Genomic DNA, 20,340 nt, shown 5'->3' with positions numbered 1-20,340 from the left:
AGACACACACACGCACTCGCGCGCGCGCCCGTTTTGCACACGCAGCATCCAGATGTTAAAAAATGTGCGTGTGTAAGTGTGTTTGCGACTGCGCTGCGTGTGTGTGTGCGTGCTATGTTTGTGTGGCTGTTTGATGTGTGATGTGTATGGCATGTACAGTGCTTGTTGCCAAGCCATAAAAAGTAGTTTTCCTGAGCCTGATCTGATGTGCCCTTTCACAGCACTCGCCTGTAAGCCAGCCGCCTGCCTCTCTATGTACTGTTAACCAGAACTGTATACGTTCATAAATTATAGGTGAACGTGGAAATCCAGGCCGTAGCTGAAGGGCTAAATACCTGATCTGCTTATATAAACAGAGGATATGTGTCAATGATGACTTTTTGGCTTTGACTCAAGAGCCTGCTAGTCTTGTAAGCTGATGCAATTTCTAGCTATATCAATTTGGATCAACAGTATACACCGATCAGGCATAACATTATGACCAACGACAGGTGAGGTGAATAAGATTGACCAACTTTTGGACCTGGCATTCATTGGTGTGGATGTTACTTAGACATGTAGCACCCACCTAGACCAGACCTGGCACCCCCACCCCATAGCAATGACACTCCTTGATGTACAGCAGCCATCCCCAGCAGGATGAACACACAAAAACGCTTTAGGAACAGCACAAGGTGTTGACCTGGCCTCCAAATTCACTAGATCCCAAACTGATCAAGTATCTGTGGGATGATCCACAGAGGCCCCTCCCCTCAAAGACCCCGACGCCCCCCACTAACAACAGTCTGTTACCAGACACCACAGGACACCCTCAGAAGGCCCATGTCCATTCTCTGATGAGTCACCACAAGGGAGGCCTGCACAATATTAGGAAGGAAGGTGGTCATAATGTTGTGCTTGATGTTAGGGGGTTTTCGTTTTTTAAATATCCGTTGCAGCAGTGCTAAAAGAATAATAAACCATCAGCAATAATGGACTCTTGTTTTACTTAGACTGGAGTTTGATTTGTTTTGTTGTTGTTTTTTTTTTAGCCTACGCCGAGCATTTACGGGGAAGGAGACGACACAATCTCCTTCCACCATTTGCATATTCATTAAATTTCGAGCTGCATCCGAGGGCGGATGGATTGACTCATCAAATTATCGAGCTCAATAGGCGAAATTATATAGCACAATGCATCCGTTAATCAATCAAACGCGGAGAAATATTTATCTACGTTCTTGTAAGTGAAAGGGGAACAAGTAAACACGGGACGCCGTCGGACGGGAAAACACAATAATTTCCTTGTTGGCATATTCTTGACGTCTGTGTAACTCGGACACGGTGCAAGTGATGGAACTTATTTTTGCAGAAAATCACATAATTGTTGATCAGGCAATAGGTTTCTGATCTTTACTCAATATGCATTCATAATTAAATAAATGCCACAGGAATGATAGTAGTAACAATATCTTATTTAACATGCAGATAAATCCAATTTTTTAATTTTATTTTTATTTATTTTTTTGCAATAACAAATAATTATTTTAATGGTTTTTAATTAATAATGACTGACCGGGTGATTTTATATCTGAAAATGGAACATCTCGGTGCTCTCTGGTTCTGCTCTCTTCGTTTGTGCGCTGACGTTTCTTGTTTCTTGTTCATCTGACTTTTTAACGCGCCACTTTTTCATGTAGGCCTCTTTGATTTTATTATTGGTTAAAGGTGTTAAACATTCAGCACTTGGTTATTATTTTAGGACCCCAAATCCAATCCAGATATGTCCCTGTTAAATATTTGTCTTTAACAGATGCATTGGAAGGCCGCTGACATTTTTTTTTTATTTTTATTTTTTTAGCTTAAGTGTTTAATTCAAATTCATATGAGCATGAATACATTTTTGCAAAAACAAATGGGCTTTGACAAACTAAAATAATGGGAAAAAAAAGTTTTTAATTATCATTTGAGGATTGCTTTTTCGCCCCCTCTTGATTTAATACTGTTGAGTATAAAATGTCATTGTCATGTCATGTTCTGGCAACTGCAGCTGCCGCTTTTTTTACCGTTAAAAATTACTGACAAAAGCTTTATTTTTGCAGTAGTTTAGGGGCATTTTTACAGAGCGAATTCATATTTTATATTTTATAGTGTTAATTTGACAGTAAAATCCCTTCATATTTCACGGCACAAACTTTATTTCATGTAGTATTTTGTTGTTAATTTTGGGGAGATGGTAAAAATGTGAAATCAAACACCATTCTTAACCGTAGAATCAGGAACACTAGTACTCATTTACCGTAATAATAGAAAAATGTGTGCAACCACAGCTGCAAGTGTTTCACCGTTAAAAACTAAAAATAATCTCTGCTCTCTTCTTTCTTGTTGTCCAGCTGGTGAGAAGGCCATAGTCTGTGACCAGTGTGGCGCCCAGTTCCAGACAGAGGAATCCCTGGAGGCTCACCGGCAGATCCACACCGGTATGAACACACACACACACACACACACACACACAGTCGCACGTATCATCCCGGCCGCGGACGTAAACAAAGGGATCATGAGCTCCTCTGCACGTTTGCATTTGCGCAGAAGTTTCCCGCTAGTTTACGGAATAGGTTTTAGATAATGTCTGAACGTATTATGTCAACTTTTAAAACTTGAGTGGGAAACATTAAAAATAGCCTGATGTGTTGTTAAGAGCCAGGATTATAATCAGATCAAACTTGGACGGCGTCTAATTTTCGCGTCCCCTCTCATCCGCGCTCCCAGCCTGCTCGCTGTTTATTTGCCTAAATCAGCATATATGTGTGTTGTGGTGGGGCGTAGACGCTCGCTGGGCCTTTTCTCGTTCGCTCAGCCTCCTCTGGCTAGCTGGAGCCGCGGATTGACAGACAGATAGATCACATCATCTTGGATTAGTCCCACTTGCCCTAAATCAAGACAGACCCAACAGTAATCAACAAACCGGGAAATTTTGGCAGGCCAGCGTTGTTTATCAGTGTGCAGCTATGAAGATGGGAAGACGAGGACGATGTAGGTGCCAAGATGTAAATAGGAAGGAGTAAATCCCCTCTTCAGCAGATGTGTGATGGCCCAGAACAGTTTTACTGCTGGTGATGAACTCTTTAATGCGGGGTCTTAAATTGCCTCTACTTTGTTATGGAGATGGCGCGATGGTATTCAAGGGGTCCAGTGTGACTCATACGGCGTTCATACGTGTCTGTGGATCTTTTCGGTGCAGGCTCTTACTCCAAAATTGTAGAGAATCACCGTTAATGATATCGGGAGCTGCCTCATGAGCCGCACTCAAAGCCCCCTCGCCCTGTGTTGGAGCACTGCTACAGGTTTTGACGGTGCAAACAGAATAACGCTTAGGGATGCTTCATTTATCCTCTGAGAAACGCCAGTGTCTTTAGCTAATGCCTTGGCAGTCAGCCTGCACGTTATTATACAATGCCACGTGCGTAAGTGTAAATGCTGCTGCAAATATGTTGTAGCGGCGTAACAGGATCTCCACGGAGCGGCTTCCAAGGGAATCAGGCGGCAGTGCGTGGTGCTTTGCATGCTGAGTTGACATTATACAACGGGCAGTGGTAGAGGAAAGCCCCAAGGTTCATCCTCTGTGGACGCCGAATGCGCTCTGGAGGTATTACTTGCACTTTGGTTGTGTCGGAGGAAAAGTCAGGGGATCGCAGACTACCCAATCATCCTCCAGCCTTCCTCGAGCTTGTCAAACAAAATGAGATGAACGACAAGAGGGCTGCCAAAGCACACTCAGGCCAGAAAGACGTCTCCAAAATAGCCACACATTATCATTATCATTATCATCATCTCGTGTTTTTGTCCTTCGCCTGAAGCCACGACCCCCAGGTTCCCAGCTGAAGCTCCCACAGAGGGCCTCTGCTTTCTCTCTGCACCAACACAACACACACTCCTCCTCAACATTTGATACGGGGGAAGGTGGGGCGGCGGTGCAGTCAGGACTCGGAGGGAGGGTGGGGTGGGGTGGGGTACTCCTGAGGGGCATGCCCTCGACCAATCGGCTCGTTGGAGGTAAAGAAGGGTTAAACGAGGCTAATGATTCAACAGCCATAACAGCGGAAAGGAGCACTCTAAATATAGGCATTCCAGTCTGGAACGAATGGAAGGGGTTGAGTGTTGATGGGGGGGGGGGGGAGAGAGGCTGGAGGGGGGTGGGGCAGTGGGGGGCAGCCGCTGCCAGGGCCAGACGTGTCTTCCTGCCAGACAACTGGAGCAGCAGAGGCAGTAATAGTATAGTAATCATCTATGAGTTGAGCTCCCTGTGCTGGATCACGGCTTTTAAAAACGGGCCCCGGAAAAATATGACGAGGCCGTCTGGCTGCACGCTCCCTTTCGGTTTCCCTCTCTCTTGTTATTAATAGCTGCTGTACGCTTGCATTAAGTGACGTCTGATCACGTGACACCCCGTCTCCGAAGGCCCGTTCACCTAAAGGTATAAAAGTTTTGGGATTTACGGGCAACTCAAAAATAAGTAATACATTTATTCTTTCATTTGGCCTTAAAATATTTAAATGCCAGGTCTGCCTGAGGGCCTGGTATCTGTAACAGCGAATACGCATATTGTTTATTTGTGTGTGTGTGATATTACATATGGTGACATTCAAAGGTTAAGTATTATTCATGCACTGAGCTTAACAGTGAGCTGAGGCCTGACAGCATTTAGCCAGTTGGTCGGCTTCCAGCTTTTGGAGTGACTGATGAAATGAGATCAGGAGAGGTAAACGACAAAGTCTCTCTTTCTCTCTCTCTCTCCGAGTCTCGTATTATTTTGAGCTCCTCCTCCTCGCTGCACCGCTGCAAGCTCCTGATGTTGACGGAAAATTCGGAGAGACCTCTGTCTGTTCTCTTGTCCAGCGGGGCGATACTTGTGCGCCCCCCCGACGTCTTCTTCAGTTATTCTGATGGACATATTGGGAGAGTGATTCAAGTCAGAAATGCGTGTGATTTGCACCCGCACATCGAGTGATGCTTCTTGCAGAATCTGCTTCTGATGCAACACCTAATTGCGACAGGATGTGAATCTGTTAACCTCTAAGAGTTCTTAATCACGTATTATCTGTGTATTTTGCATTTGGGCTCCTTTACAGCAGCCTTTATGCTGAGAAAACCATTAAAATATACATATATATATATAAAAAAGGAGAAGGCCAAAACAAGATTCAAGTGAACTTGGGCCTTGTTAAATCGGTTTAAGCCAGAAAACGTTACAGATATTGATTTGTTTTGTGCAGAAATGTGTGTACAGTACGCGAGGCACAAAATAGCAGCGAGGGCGTGTGTTGAAAGCAGGGGGTTACTGTTGACCATCAAAGCCAGATTTGATCTCTGCCTGCCTCTTGGCAGCGCTTCAGCCCTTGGCTAATGTTCTCTGATGACAATATTTGGCCTCTGAATCTGTGGCTGTTTCTCCTTTGAATGGGAGCTATTGTGGCATCTCCTCTGTGTGCACGATCAGCTGCAGTCTGACTCAACCTCTGTCTCTTTCTCACTCTGTCTGCCGTCTCTCACTTTTAACCGAGCCACTCGACGGCACTCAACAGCTTGCCCGTGTGGTACGTATAGAAAGTGTTTATCCAAAACAGCGGGATAGCTTGTAGGCCACTGAGGCATTCCTGAACTCGCCGTCATTCATAACGGACAGGGGCTCTTTTGCGTGCGGGGTGAGGCGGGTGAGGGGGGGGGCTGGGGAGGCAGGTCTGGTCAGGATGCCAGGGGAGCTAGCAGCAAAACATCATGTGGCTGTTTTTACCGACCGAACCCGTGCAAACACACACTCCAAACTATCGCCTTCTTTGGCAGTGTTGTGCAACACACACACACACACACACGCGAAAATAAATCCAGGAATGCCTGTGTTCGGAAGCCGGAGTCACTTGTGAGTTGAATTACATCGACTGTCGGCTAATTTCTCTCGCATATTTCCCCAAATTGGATGGCATCGCATCAGAGTCTCTCTTTTTCTTCTTCCGTGTCTCTCTAAACTGGGACTCGCCTCAGGGCTTTTGTAAGCAAAGAACACAGTCTGTCTGGCTTTCACGGAGCTCTCATCCTTAAAGAAAAAACACCGCTGTCATTTTAGAGTGGTAGCCCATTTACTACCGTCTCCGTCTCGTGTCCTCCAACTCTTATGCAATGCGTGCCGCGAGACAAATACTTTATTTTAAGTCTTAGCCTAGCGCTGATAGTAGCTTCCCCCTGCGGACAATGCATATAGTGCGAGGTGACAAGCTTATTTTATGATGGAGGCGTCCACTTCATCATGCTGCTGGCTGGTGATTGACAGGAGGCCGACAGGAATGATATGGTATAATACAACTATTAGTGAGGCACCTTCTGTGCAGGTTAGTGCTGCAGGAAATCTAGTCAAACGGCAGAACACCCATGCAAGTTTATTACAACAAGATTTCTACAAATATAACGCATCCAGCGGGGTTGCACGAATATCCTTGACCAGGATTTATACAAGCAAAGAGAAGGGCTTTGTTGTCTTTTAATTTACGACATGCAAAAAGATTATTGAAGACCCTTTTTAGGTGGAGAATAAAGTAAACGGCTGCGGCTGCATTATCTCTTGGTGGAGGGGGGCAGCAGTAAAGTTTAAAGAGCTCGTTATTGTATAATACGGGACGCTCATTAATGCATTCTGTTTTATAAATCTGGCAAGGCGGGAGATGAGCTGCTCAAACGGCGCGCGCGCGCTCAGAAGTCAGTTTATGCGGCGGCGAAAGGCGCAGTTGTCTATGGCTTGCTGTACACCGAGCCATTTCCTCTTTGTGATCAACTGTTTCCAAAGCTATCTCGATGTGGATTTTGGCCCGCGCCATAATATCACTTTGTGAAACTGTTGTGTGCTCATTTAAAGACTTCCAACGTGTCATTTCCAGTAAAGCCTCTCCCAGTCGGTTTGCACAAGACCGTTCTGATTTCTGAGCCGCAGTTTTTCTCCCGTTCTGCCTTTATCGCCGTCCTCCTGCCAGCGATCGTCGTCTCTTTTTTTTTCATTAGATTGTTTTGGTCCCGCCATAATTTATGGCTCTTGTATTTTATTGTTGAGCCCACCACAGTCACACTGCACTTGATTAAAGTGTAGCGTCGTGCTGGAAAGCGAAAGGTCAGGATACGTGCGCCGGAGAAAGTGACTCACAAACAAAAGAAATGAGCCATAAATCAACGTTAAAATTGAGTTTTTAGCCTGTCTGCAGATTTAGAGATTCATGCGTTTTTACAGGCGCTGCAGGCTGCAGCCCCGTCTGTGTGTCAACAAGTGCAGACTTCATAGTTTTGCACGGAGTTCTGCGCACGCAAATCTGCACGACTAAGGCCGCGTTCAGTATGAGCTGTGAGGAGAACTAGAAACAACAGGGACTGCATCTCCCATGTGACCGGTGCAGAAATTACCTCGGAGTCCACAGGCCTCAGAAGAATTTGTTGTCCGACTGTTGGTGTTCCTGTTTATGCATGAATCATCCCAATGTGCGCGCACACACACACACAGCAGTACCAGAGAAAATCCACATATAATAGGAGGGGGAGGCTCTTACTCTTTCCTTTCTCTTTCTTTCTTTCTTTCTTTCTTTCGTTCTTTCTTTATCTCCCTCTGTCCTTTTTTAACGTCTTGTAATACAGGGAAAATATGCAAACCATGGAGTGGCAATAGTGGGTTTAGCCAGTGGGAACACAGCGTGATTCCAGCAGGCCTCGGCCGCAGAGTAAACACTTTCTTTTCTCAAGCCAGAAATAGTTTGGCTGGAGAGAGGGAGAGAGAGGGAGAGGGAGAGAGAGCTGTGGAAAGGGAGGAAGGGAGGGAGGGAGGGTAGGAGGAGGAGGAGAGACGGAGAAAGAGAAAGAGGAGAAGGGGGCAAAGGGGGGAGCACAGCAAGGTTATGATGGTCAGAAAGAAGGAGCTCTTTTCGGTTATTACCGAATTTTACTCCTTGTAAATTGTTCACACCGGTGGCCTCGCAATCAGCTACCTCAAACACACACACACACACACACAGACACACACTCAGTGCAGTCATGTCACTCAAGCAAATTAGGCCAATGGCAGCGCTACACAGGGGTCACGTCAAAAGTGCCGATTGTCTCAATCACATTAGTCCAGCGCTGGCATCTGTTTAGCATTTAGTTAATTGTGATGTTATTAAGTTGTCAGTGAGCATTAGGGCGGCGATAAGCAAAGCAAATATTCCTCCAGCCCGGGCAGGCAGAGCGCTACACACGTGTTACTGATACAAACACACACACACGTATGGGGAATCCAGCTCCCCGGATCGTTCACGTTTAAATAGTTTGAATAAAATCATCCCCGTGGAGGTTAAAGTAGGTATTATCATGGAGCGCCTTAGCTGGCATTAGCGCCACGTGCTCCGATCGTGCAACGTTAGCATGTTAAGTTCCTGTTAGCGTCGACTGGTGAGTCAAAATGCCGATTAGCACCGTGCTATCGCTTTGTCGTTCCGGCGTCCAACTCATATTTGAGCAAGCTGTCAATAGTCTGATGCAGATTATCTGTCTGTCTGCGCCCAGCTGGCCACAGAGCTTTAGGTCAGAGTGGTCCACAGTGACAGGGCGACACTAAGACTCACAGACGCATGTGTTGTTTGATATATCAATGCTGTTGTTTTATCCGTTTCCCACTCAGATCTCCGTCAGAGCCCAAGTGTCTTCTTTAAAACATCATCACATAAAAGTCTTTTAATCTATGAAACGTCACAAGGCTTTTGTCAAACGTCTTCAGATTGCTTGTTTGGTCAAAACGGACTCAGCGCGCAGTGATTCAGCATTGATGAAAAAGGCAGCAGCGCCTTTAAAGCATTCTAAGAAGCTGCAACAAGCAGCATTTTGATGGCGTTTTTGCTGCATAATTGATTTCAACAGTTCAACGATCATCGGGAGGACATCTCTAAGACTGCGAAAGTAGTTTTTTTTTTTTGTCTAGATGTCTGGGATAATGATCTTCTCTGGCGCACGGTTGGCCTCTAAAATATCTCCGCGTTCGCACACGTCTGTCAAAATAATCACCGCGCGGTCCCCCTCCGTCTGTGTAAACAAATACCTCTATCTTGTTGCTTCCCTCCATCTCCCTCCCTCTGTGGCACTCGCTCTCTCTCACCTTCCAAAATAAGAAGAGTGCAAGTGGTCGGAGACACTTTCGGTGGCTAAATTAAATCAAGTGGCACTAGCTAGACTACAGTCACTTCTGCTGCTAACCTCCTCCCTCTCTCTCGGCAAACAAATTTTTCCCCAGATAAGATCTAAATGAGTTTTTCCAGGCGGAGGAATAAGATGCTCCGTTTGGCTGACGGATACCGAGTGGGGCCGCAGTGTGACCAACACCCAGTAGTAATCATCCGCCTCGGCCATAAGTGTTGTGCACAGCGGCCTACGTGAATAGGGGGATCTGCGGCTTGTGTGTAAATGAGATAAAATGTGTGAATGAGAGTTGGCACTGCTACGTTCCCCAGCACCCAGCTTCATTCATTGAGAAATACCCAACTGGGCCCCTGCACTGTGCGGCTCCAGTGCCGGGGCTTAGTGTCATGGTGGGCACAGCCGCATTGAGGCATCGCCGCAGGAAACTATGGGACAACAGCATGTCAGAGAGGGAGGTAGTATTCTTATAAGGGGGGAAATAGGTGGGTGGGATCCAGTAGCAAATTGGGATGTCCGAAGTGGTGCAACAGTCTGGCTGCAGGAGAATCCCCACATGGATGGATCATTGTAAACCGGGGACATCAGCCACACATCCAGAGAGACCAATAAAATGATGTGGCCTGGGCAGTGGGAGGGTGGGCGGTGGGGGCGGATTATAGACTCCCAGAGGGCTCTGCGATTCACGGGCCATAAAATGGAAGTCAGCAGGACACGCTGCAAATCTGGCCAGCCAATATCCACCATCCCCTTCCTCTTCTCTCTCTCCCGACCCCGAGGATGTGTCTCGGCCGCGCGTCACAATGCAACCCCGGCGAGCGCGTCCCGTTGTCGGACAATCTTAACTCCCCTGGACGCCGCTATTCTCCCCGGTTACATTTGCATGTCAGCCGCTGCGGCTTTGTTCGAGATCTGCTTGGTTAAGAAAAAAGAAAAAAAAAAGAGGATAGATAAGGGAAGAGACAGAACGGTGAAAATCAGTGAAGGCCTTCGCCATCCGGGGAATAAAAAGGGCGCTTTTGTCAGGAGGTTCCCTACTTTCAGATATCCCATCGCATTTTAACCTTGGCGAGGCGAGGACTTTGAATATAAAAGGATTCGCCCAAGAGAGTGAGAGAGAGAAAGAGATGTGGGACACTGGCCCCACGTCAACAATAGCCAGGGCTCTTTTGTCCACGGTGTTATTTGAAGTAAATCTCCCTCTGTAATTAGATTGGAACTGTTTGTGGACATCTTAGGAGAGCGCGTCAGTGTTAAAACAGCAACGCGCGAGAGCCCTTTTAATTTACAGTGCAAATACCTTTCGATTAGCGCGGAGAGAGGGGAGGGGGGATAGAGGACTGAGGAGGAGGGACAATAGAGGAGTCTTTCAAGCCTTTTCTTTTTGTTGTTGTTGTTTGAGAGCGGGAAGAGGTTCGAGCAGCTCTCCTGTGTTCCTTAATTGTGAAGCAAGGAGATTAGTACGAGTGCTTCCAACCTTTCACCCCAAACAAAGGAGCCATCAGATCCAGTTGCCTGGTGACACCGGGCCTCACACCGGCAAATTTAGCCACTGCCTCCTCCTCCAGCTCCTCCAGCTCCTTGTGGCTCATGTTTAAGAGGAGGGGGACTGAGATCTCCGGCTTTTTCTCGTGCATCCAAACCGTTTCTGTCCCTTGTCCGTCCGACGGCGGCGCCCTTAATGGCACCGAGCAGCCACGCTAATGAAAACGGCCGTTCATCCTCACTCCCGAGTCCGTCTCGCAGACTCATATAAAAGTTAATGTACCCGCGACAATGACATTCAGAAGCCGTTTAGCTTTGGACAAATGCTGCATTTCTTGGTGGCGAATGCAGCTGGGCACACAGAAATGTCCTTTTACACTGCGTGCAGCTCAATCAAAGGGCACTTAGCAGTGTCATATTGATTATGGGAGCTTAACCTCCGTCAATCTCTGTTGGGTCACTTTGGCAGCCTTCCCATAGATGGCTTCAATGAATACAGCTACCCCAACAGGAAGAAAGGGGTTCCCCTCATCTTAAGTCAACGATGGAGACTTCTAACTTAGATGTTCATCGCATTGACTGTATATGTTCATCGTTAGCAGACGATATCTGTGTCTGTGTGTGCTCCATGACGGTCTGTTTGTCTGTCGCGAGGCAGGAGCGTTGAAACAAAACCGGCACCGGTCCTGGACAATCCCCCAATTTCAAGTATGACCTTTAGATCTAATTAATTATCACTCCATGTGAAAGTGTGACGTCAGCTCACAGTTGGTGAGGGAACTTGATCTCTCTTTAAAGGAAATGAGCTGCTTATCAAGCAGGCTTTTAGGGAAATGTCTTGGAAGTCTTGGCTATTTTGATGTCCAGTGATTTCAAAAGTATTTGCTGTCAGAAGAAGAAGAAGAAGAAGGCCACAATTCTTTATGGCATTTTAAAGGCTGAAGGATCTTAACTGTAGTCAAGACAAACATGGACGTTGGCCGGTACTTGATTTCCCAACGGAACATCGTCTTCGCTAAACTCTTGTTCTACATGTTTGTTACAGTAAAAACATGTTTATGTGAAATTCAGCTGCCTGGTAGCTCGGTTGTTTGTATGTTTTGGACAAGGTTGCCGCGTATTCTACGAGCTTTAACATTGCCGCCATTAAGGGTCGTTTCAAACCACTGCCTGCGAGTATCTGATTATTTTTTAATAATATCATTGTTGCCTTAATCCATTGTGTATTTTCAACATAATCCGTCACTCGTTACTAGCCTGCTGTGTTTTCAGCGCACCGTCGACCTCATACGATACAGTTTCATAGCGGCCGGTGAAACACTCTTTCATCAGTTGGTTACATGCACACGAATGAGACACGGAGACTTTCAAAATAATAAAGCTCGCGGTATCTTTTATTTTTATTGAACAAATATTGAACATTGATCCATCTATTGATTCGTGTACGTGCACATAAATTTCCCTTTTTTTTTTTTTTTTTATATTGTGACACTGGCCAAGACTCATATGAAACACCCAACAAATATCCACTTTAAGAGGTCATAGTATGGTGTTAACACAGGACTTTCACCACCAGAGATGGATCCCATTACATTTTTTAGGTTTTCTAACACTTGTTTAGGCCTAGGGAATGATCAGGGTTAGGGTCAAAATGCACCTTTTTAAAGCGAGTGGCGTAGGCTCTAAAAGGAGCAAATTTAAATAGATCATTCCCAGAGTCGTGCTCTGTGGTGACCATTTCGTAAAAACTCCCTTGAGGCAGGGCTTTAATGGTAAACCATATGTTACTCATACTCATACTTTGGGGTTGTTACTGCTGGTAACAAGTGCACTGCAATTTATTGCTGTTTAGAATAACTCTGAATTACCATTGCTGGTATTTATTCCTCTGTAATTTTGATTTACCATTTACGGTATTTAAAAGCTAATTTAAAAGCAATAATATATCCGCTCTTTGCACTTGCTATAACACGTTACGTCAGTATTGCACTTTGGGCATTGGCACTTTATAGGAGAGCAACAAATGACTCCACCCATGTTGCTTTATCCGATACCTATCATCAGGAGCAAGTGAATGCATGGCATACAGTATGTATGCATGGCGTTTTTATTATGTCGCGTTGTTCTGTGTGTGCTGCGTATGCCGTGTTGCAGTATGTGCTGCACGGCATGCACGGTGCACACGGTATGTACATATATGTCGTGTTGGTACTTGTACTCATTGTTTAGCTCTAGGCTGAGTGTGTACGTTAGGTTATCTTGTATGCATCTTGTCTTTATGTGGTGTCTATTTCATGTTTTAGGTAGGACTACAGATGGAAATTAGCTTCTGCTTGTTTCTTTTCTTTAGAAGGATTGTAATCGCAATAGATTCATTCCGTTACAGTTAGCATCCTATGCTACGTTAAAATCAACTTTAGAAGTTATATGTATTTAGTAAACGTGGTTAATGTAAGGAGACACGACCCGTATGTAAACCCAGGGGCCATGCGGTTATGACGATGTCCTTTAAACACCCGTTCTTGCTCAGCAAAGACTGGAACTGCACAGCGTCACCTTTGCTTCAGCTGCAGAGGAATGAAGTCTCTCACCTCGCCTCGACCGGCTCGACTCAATTTGAAGGCCGCACGGCGGCGTGAAGCAGCTGCGGTGCTCCAAAGCCGGAGGAGGGAGTGAAACAGAGAGCAGCGAGTGAGTTGGGTTTGTCTTGGAGGTGGCCTGCCTAGAACAATACTCCGAAAAAGGAACTCAAGTGGGACCCATTACACCCCACCGAGGGCAGACTCTTATCAGTTAATAGCAGGTTTCCCTCTGAGAGGAGATTGTTTTGATAGATGGCACCTGGTCAGGCCTTTGCAACTAGCTGAAAAAAGAAAACACTAGAGTATGCTGGATAAGCTCTGTGGAGAAGAAAGCGAAATAAAAAAAGAGCATCCCGTTAAGGGTTAATTTGTGCACAGAAGAAGAGAAGAAGCAGAGTAGGGTCCCTGAACATTCTTGTTTTACTTCTTCCTTCATTATTTGCTCGTAGTAACAATGAGTCCTCGGCCTGTTTGCTCAGGTGTGGCGCTAGAACCAGCAGTTCACCTTATTAGACAGCATCCTAGCTACACATTACACATCTTGTGTGCTCTGCCTCACCTGGAATGCTTTGATCTCGGTCGCTGTTGACTTCAGCCCCGTGTGTCGGTGGGCCTCATATCACAATTTCCAGTCTTGAGATATCTGTCTATCTATAAGAACAGAGTGGCCTGGTGCTATCTGAGGCTGTTCCCGTTTACAGCCGCCATAAACGGAGTGGAAGTAGGGTTAATGTGGAGCATTGTCTTAAAGACGTTGTAAATTGTCCCGCCAATTTACAAATTGGGATAAAACCCAATGCTGAAGCATGATTTCATAACTCTTCCGGTATTCTTACTCTCGAGCTGAGAAACAACAGAAAGTAGAGTGCGTGATGCACCGTCGGATCAAAGTTAAAGGCTCTCACGGGTTTATAATTATTGATTTGTCTGAGTCTGGTTTAACAAGAGTCGCGGCGTCTCAAACTGAAACGCTCGCAGCCCCGACTTGCCCACAGGTGTGATGATGACAGGAATGACGGTGCCAGTCTTGACATGAAATCAGTTCGGTGTCTTTATTCCTTAGTGACAAACAGGCAGGAGGCGGCACGTCGTCACCGTTAAAGGTCTTTGTGTAGAAATCCGAGCTAATTTGAGAGCATTAAAAAGACTTAACCTGGTCATTGGATATGCTAATGTTTCCCCCCAGTGATACAGCGAGTGATCACTGCGCGCGTTTCCTTGTTGTCTTTGCCGCCCTTCATTCCCGCTCTCTGGGCTCTGATATGTAAATGCGCTATTGGAAATTAATTTAGCATTTAATTATGTATTTATTCACAGGCTAATACGGCAAAAGTCTCACAAGTCAGCGACCAGCTGTTCAGCGTTCACTGACCTTGGCTAACTTTTGCAGCTGGAGCTGTAGTGGCTTTCAGTAAGAAAAAAGAGACCTTAATATTTCTTTATATTTATTTTAAAACAGTTTGCAAGTGGAAAAGATCACTGGTTTTCACATTAGAGGAAATTTATAGAAGAAATTTCAGAGTGCATACGCAATGTGACTTCTTACATATGCACTTTTATCCCGAAACATAAAGAAAATGTAGAAGAAATTGCAATAAATAAATATAAAATCGTTAAGTCCTAAGTAGACCTCAGATACAGATGAATGACAGGAGGGCTATCAAACCTTTCAAAATAAAACGAGTTCAGTCGTGTCGTCGTCGCTGAAATTAAAAAAGTAAGTGGATGAAATAAGTTCGTTAGAAAAAGATTTCAAAAATGTGATTATAAAACCGCAGAGCAGACTTCTCCCGTCCCTCCACCGCGCGCGCCGCTTTTGTTCCTTTATCAGCTATTTGTTGCTTTTAATTATTTGACATTTTCTTCATTTCTTCAGCTTTTTATCGGTGGAAACCTTTTTTTTTTTCCCTCTCTCTCTCTCTCTCTTTCCCCGAGTCTTCATCAAAAGAACAAAGGTGTTTACTATAAACAGCAGCAGGAAATGAAACCGGTGTCTGATCCCTGAAAGGATAAAGATGATGCAGAAGTCGGCGCAAATAGTTCGAGTGCTTTGAAAATTGGATCTATTATCTTTTTTTTAATTTGTTTTTTTGATTTTTTTTAAAGGACAATCAGTAAAAACAAAACGATGAGCTTTATTTGCGGGCCAAGAAGATGACGATAAAGGACTCGTTTAGCGCAGACACGCAGATAAATATTTCATCTGGAATTTAATTTGAGCAAAGAAGAAGTTTGATGAAAACTTGACCAGTTAAACTTTTATTTCTGACCCCCTCCCCGCCACAACCCCCACTCTTAGCCAGAAAAAGAAAAAATCTCCTGCCTAGGAATGTTTGGGGGGTGGGTGCGCTTGTCCGGCTGCGGTGTCCTCTTACAGTCCGGCTGACCAGCGGGCTCTAGGAGGTGATTGATTGGCTGGTGCTGGGGCCACCAAGGGCTCCTTTCTGCAGCTTTAGGGGTTAGGGGTCATCTCTTCTGCAAATCTGCTTCCTTTTGTACAGTCGCAATACCGGGAGAGCAGTGTCACATCACCCTCCCCTCCTCTTTCTTTCTCCCCCCCAGCCCTCCTCCCTCTCATCTTCACCCTGGGAAAATGGGGGAGGCGTCAATTAAACCTTTTCTCCCTTTCGCTTCAGTTCTCTCTATCTTCTGAAGTTGCTCTTTAAAAAAAAAAAAAGGAAAAAAAAAGAAAGCAAATTCTTTAGGTTTTAAATGCAAAGAGGCGTTTCGGGGCCAAGTGCGGCGCTGTTTAAAAAGCGTTCGTTAAGGTTTTTCCTCAGAATAAAACTAATGATAATGGAGCATACAAGCTGTTGTAGAAACACTCTTTAATGGATTACTTAAGCAAGCAATTAGCAGTACACTAGCAGCCAGATATCAGCATCTGAATGGCTTGAAATATGTGTCAGTTGTAATGATGCTATGTGGCTGTTACTCTTGTTAATAGATTTTTGCAAAATTGGACGGAGGCTCAGATATAATGATTTAAAAAAAAAGGCCTTGTCGCCTCTCTGCAATTCTCACAGTGAAAAGTTAAAGCTGTATTGTACGCGCTTTTCTCCCTCGCACAATGAAACCAAAATCCAAAACCATTTCTGATTGATTCAGAGTCCTTGGCCCCGAGAGCTGAGAGTGGAGGACGAGTTTGGCAATGCCGAAACGCAAGAGCAACGAAGAGCCCTGCAATATAATCCTTTGATATGTAGTCAGTCCGAAGAGTTTGCTGAGGGATAACGTTGCAATTCAGAAAATGTGGCCGGTCCTTGGCCCTCAGGGGCCAAAGCCTTTGTGGTCACAGGACCGGGATTACACTTTAACCCCCACCACCGCAAGCAACCAGCTCCCCCAACCCCCCCCCTCGGCGAAGGCCTGGGGTCAGGTGAAAGGCCAGGAATCTTAAACAGGGTAGAGGAGAAGAGAGAAGGGGAAAAAAGAGAAAGTCTTTTAAACGTCCTAAAATGCAGCGCTCGGACTAAGGCCTGCGTTTCATTTGAATTCCGCTATTGAGGTAGTTTGTGCTTTGTCTGTGTCCAATTACGTGCACAACAAAGATATATTTACATCTCTATTCAGGTAAATGTTAGGAAGCAGGTTTGATTTGAGAGGAATAATATTGAGCCGTCTCCCGCTGCGCTGAAACAAATGAACTTTTTCAAAATGCATATTGCATTCGAGGTGCAGCTACAAATCGGAGCATAGCATAAGGGTAAATTAAATGGTGATAGTGAAGTAAGTGGTCCAGTAATGCAGCGTGTCTGTGTTATTAGCCAAAAATCAGGCCGTCGAAGCAGAGCTGAGGCGGTTGGCTCCGTTTCTGGCCGCCTCGTGTGTCCTCGCCTTGCCCACCCAAGTGTGTGAGCAGAGGTTGTGTTTGTGTCTGGTGTGCGTTGCCGCTGAGTGCGTCTGTCAGCTTGTTCGCGGGCCAGATGTACCGAGGAAACGGCGGGGTCAAGGTGGGAGAACTCCCCTCCCTCCCCGAGAAGTAAAAAAAAAAAAAAAGTGTGGATTTATAGCAACAAGTCTGGGTCAGAGAGCCAGTGGTCTCTCTCTTCCCACACCACGCTATAATTTCCTGGGCTCTGACGGTGGAGGAATAAGGCCCGGAGGCACGGAGGTAGAGGATAGGGCTAAAGATAGACGTGATGGTGCAGGTGAGGAAGACGGCAGTGGGAAGATGTCAACAAGATCTCCATCCCTTTGCATTGAATCTTTATGCTTTCAAGAAGGCGTGATGCTACTGAAGCGTCTTTGTCCAGGGGTTTCCAGGCTCCTTGGGGGTTCCTGCAGCAGGATTTCCTAAATGAACTGCACGTAGAGGGGCTGGTCGTTGGCTTTATCCGGTGCCAAGACCTGAAAAAAAAACATTTAAATTATAATTTTGTTAAAATAGGGAAGAAAACTTGAGACGGACGCAAAATATAGAACAAAATTAAGCTTGTGAAAGTGCAGAACTGACGATTTTTGCCCATTTCTATATGCATATTTCTTATTTGGGTCACATTTTTAAGCATTTGGCTTTTGACACAGTCTGCACAAGTAATAATAATAATAATAAAAAAGATAGAAATCCTGTCCATTTAAACCAGAAATGTTGTTTCTGAGTCCTGAAATAGTTTCCTTTGGGGAATTTAAGACATTCCTTTTGCCTCGTAGTGTCGTCGTGAGTAAGAAAACTCTTAAAAGCAGACTGAAGAGACTGGAAATAAGTGGAATTAAAAGTCCTCAAGGCTTATGTGAGACCGCTTTCCTTGGTTAGGATGGCGGCTGGGACGAATCTGCATCCATATACTGACGTCGGAGCGGCGTGTTAGTGAAACGTCGTCTACCCCCAGTGACCCCAGTGCTGTGCAACAAACACCTGACCCTCTAAACTACTTTCTAATCTCCATTCTCAGTCATTAACTGTCTCAGCGGTGGACACTGAGGCTGTTAAATCTCACCATATACCGCATAAGAGGCTTTTTTCCCCCTCTCACGGCAAACTCCCGTGAACTGGAAGGTCATGTGAGGACTTCTCCCCTTCCCTGTTGCTCCGACTCTCCTGTGGGAACCGGTGGAGAAAGAGGAGCGCCCCCTGCTGGTTAGAGGCAGCACCGACCTCCCCTCCCCTCCCCTCCTCTCCTCTCCTCTCCCCCTGCACACACATGTCTCATACATGCAAACCCAAGCACGAGCACTTCTTCACTGCTTTATTCCCACTCATATGAATCGGCTCTTCTTTATTCAGAGGTGACTTTATGGGGCCGTTTTGTTGCGATCAGCGCTATCATCGCCATTATATGATTATCTTCCACTAATCTCTCCGATGTAATAGTCCACCAGGACCAATTTCTGGAGCAGGATCGTTTCTTATCTGCATTTTTAGGCAATCTGGGGCAGGAGGCTTCTCACTTCTCTCCAGAGATGGAGGCTTAAGATGATGGTCTTTTAGTAATGATTTCATTTCTGCCTTCAGTGAATCCCAATTTGATCATTATGAATACGAGCGTTCGGCTTCAACGGAATTCAGCAGCATTTTGGATTGATGGGTGATTTTTAGTTTTAGGTTTTTTTTTTGCACACGGTAGCAGAGAATAATAAATCCGTATGTTTGCATATTTGTTCCAAACCTGATGCCTCTGTGTGAATAGTTTCCAATATCCTTATTTTTCAGAGATAATTTTAGGATTAGTTTTAATTCCTCCTGGGTTAGCAGCGCTGTGTCTGAGCTATTTTAGAAACCACAGGTGGGCACATACAGGTGGTTGTTAACAGTCCTGGCACAGAATACACTTGTTTTCTCTCTCCCCCCCTCCTCCTCTCCCCCTCTCTCTCTTTCTGTCTGAGAAGCTCCGCCGAGTTACTCAGCTGCCTTTGATTTACCAACACGAAATGTGGAAAACATGAACCTCCCCTGCTCTCATCCGCCCGAGCACGCGAGCCGTAAAAATGACTAAATCCGCGAGCCCACTCAGTGATGCTGTGATAAGTGGAGTTCCCTGGTGGAAAAAAAAGACGAGGATAGGAATTAAATCAAAGGCACAATTTAGACGTGTAGTCGGACTGCCTTTGTTTTTTTTTTATCTTCCTGTGGAATACAAAAGTGAAAAATTGCCTTTATGGGAGTATGTATTAGTTGTTGAATGTCCACTTTGTTCTCTCTCTCTTTTCCCGGCTGAATTATACATGAGCTTAGGCAGTAACTTTCACATTTTCAGAAACATGCTTCAGTGCTGCCCTGTACAGAATACACAATATATATACATATATATATATTGCATTTCCCTGTAAGTAAACAATTAATAAAATATAGTTCATTATAATAATATTATATTAAAGCGCGAGGAGGGAATGAAAGGGGAATTCATTATTATTTATTGTAGATATCGTGTGATCCGGTTAAAACGTCTGAACTAAGAACTAAGTTTGGATCCGCTTTAAGTACAATTATTAAAGTTTATAATAAAATAAGAATGGTTAATACAAAAACAGTTATATACAGTAAACCTGGAGTTATTCAGTCATTATAAGGGAATAGTGTGCACGGGGAAGAAACAAAATACTCCAAAATAATAGTAATTGTATATGCCACGTCAAAAACAAGTTGTGACGGCGTTATCCTTAAATAAAGTTTTTTAATTTACTTGTTTTTATTCAACTTGAGCCTAATTGCAATTAATATTACAGTTTGTATTGCTATTAGGGATGCACCGAAATTTTTCGAAAACCAAAAATGCACTTTCGGGCCATTTTCGGCCGAAAAATTTCGGAAAGTTGCTGCAGTTGTTGCTTGCACGTGTTGTTTTGGCGATAAAAGTCCGAAAATTTATCGCCGAAACAACACGGCCGAAACAAGATGCTGTGATGATGCAAGCAACAACCGCAGCAATTAGGGATGCACCGAAATTTTTCAGCCGAAAACCAAAAATGCATTTTCGGTGCATCCCTAATTGCTCTAGCTTGTTAAATCAAATAATTTCTGGTGCTTTCTTACAAAATATACCAAAAGTTAAGCATGGTTTGAGAACTTAAAACTTGAAAACTGCATCATAAAATAGTAAAAGTATATATATATGTCTATATTGCACCTGATCTAAGTAGATTATGTGCTCAGTGCAGA

The 20,340-nt window shown here is 44.8% G+C and overlaps 1 protein-coding gene across 1 annotated transcript in view; it reads left to right on the top strand.

The window, feature by feature from the left end:
- zbtb16a (zinc finger and BTB domain containing 16a) overlaps positions 1 to 20,340 on the top strand; it is a 135,086-nt gene that overhangs the window by 84,596 nt on the left and 30,150 nt on the right. The window contains exon 4 of the mRNA XM_084565417.1: positions 2,373 to 2,459. Within this exon, the coding sequence (XP_084421543.1) occupies positions 2,373 to 2,459 (87 nt within the window). The remainder of the gene's footprint in view (positions 1 to 2,372; positions 2,460 to 20,340) is intronic.

Source organism: Chelon labrosus (assembly GCF_963514085.1).
Source record: "Chelon labrosus genome assembly, chromosome: 17".
Lineage (NCBI taxonomy): Eukaryota > Metazoa > Chordata > Actinopteri > Mugiliformes > Mugilidae > Chelon > Chelon labrosus.
The sequence above is the reverse complement of the archived record's forward strand: the minus strand, read 5'-3'. Positions and strand labels throughout refer to the sequence as shown.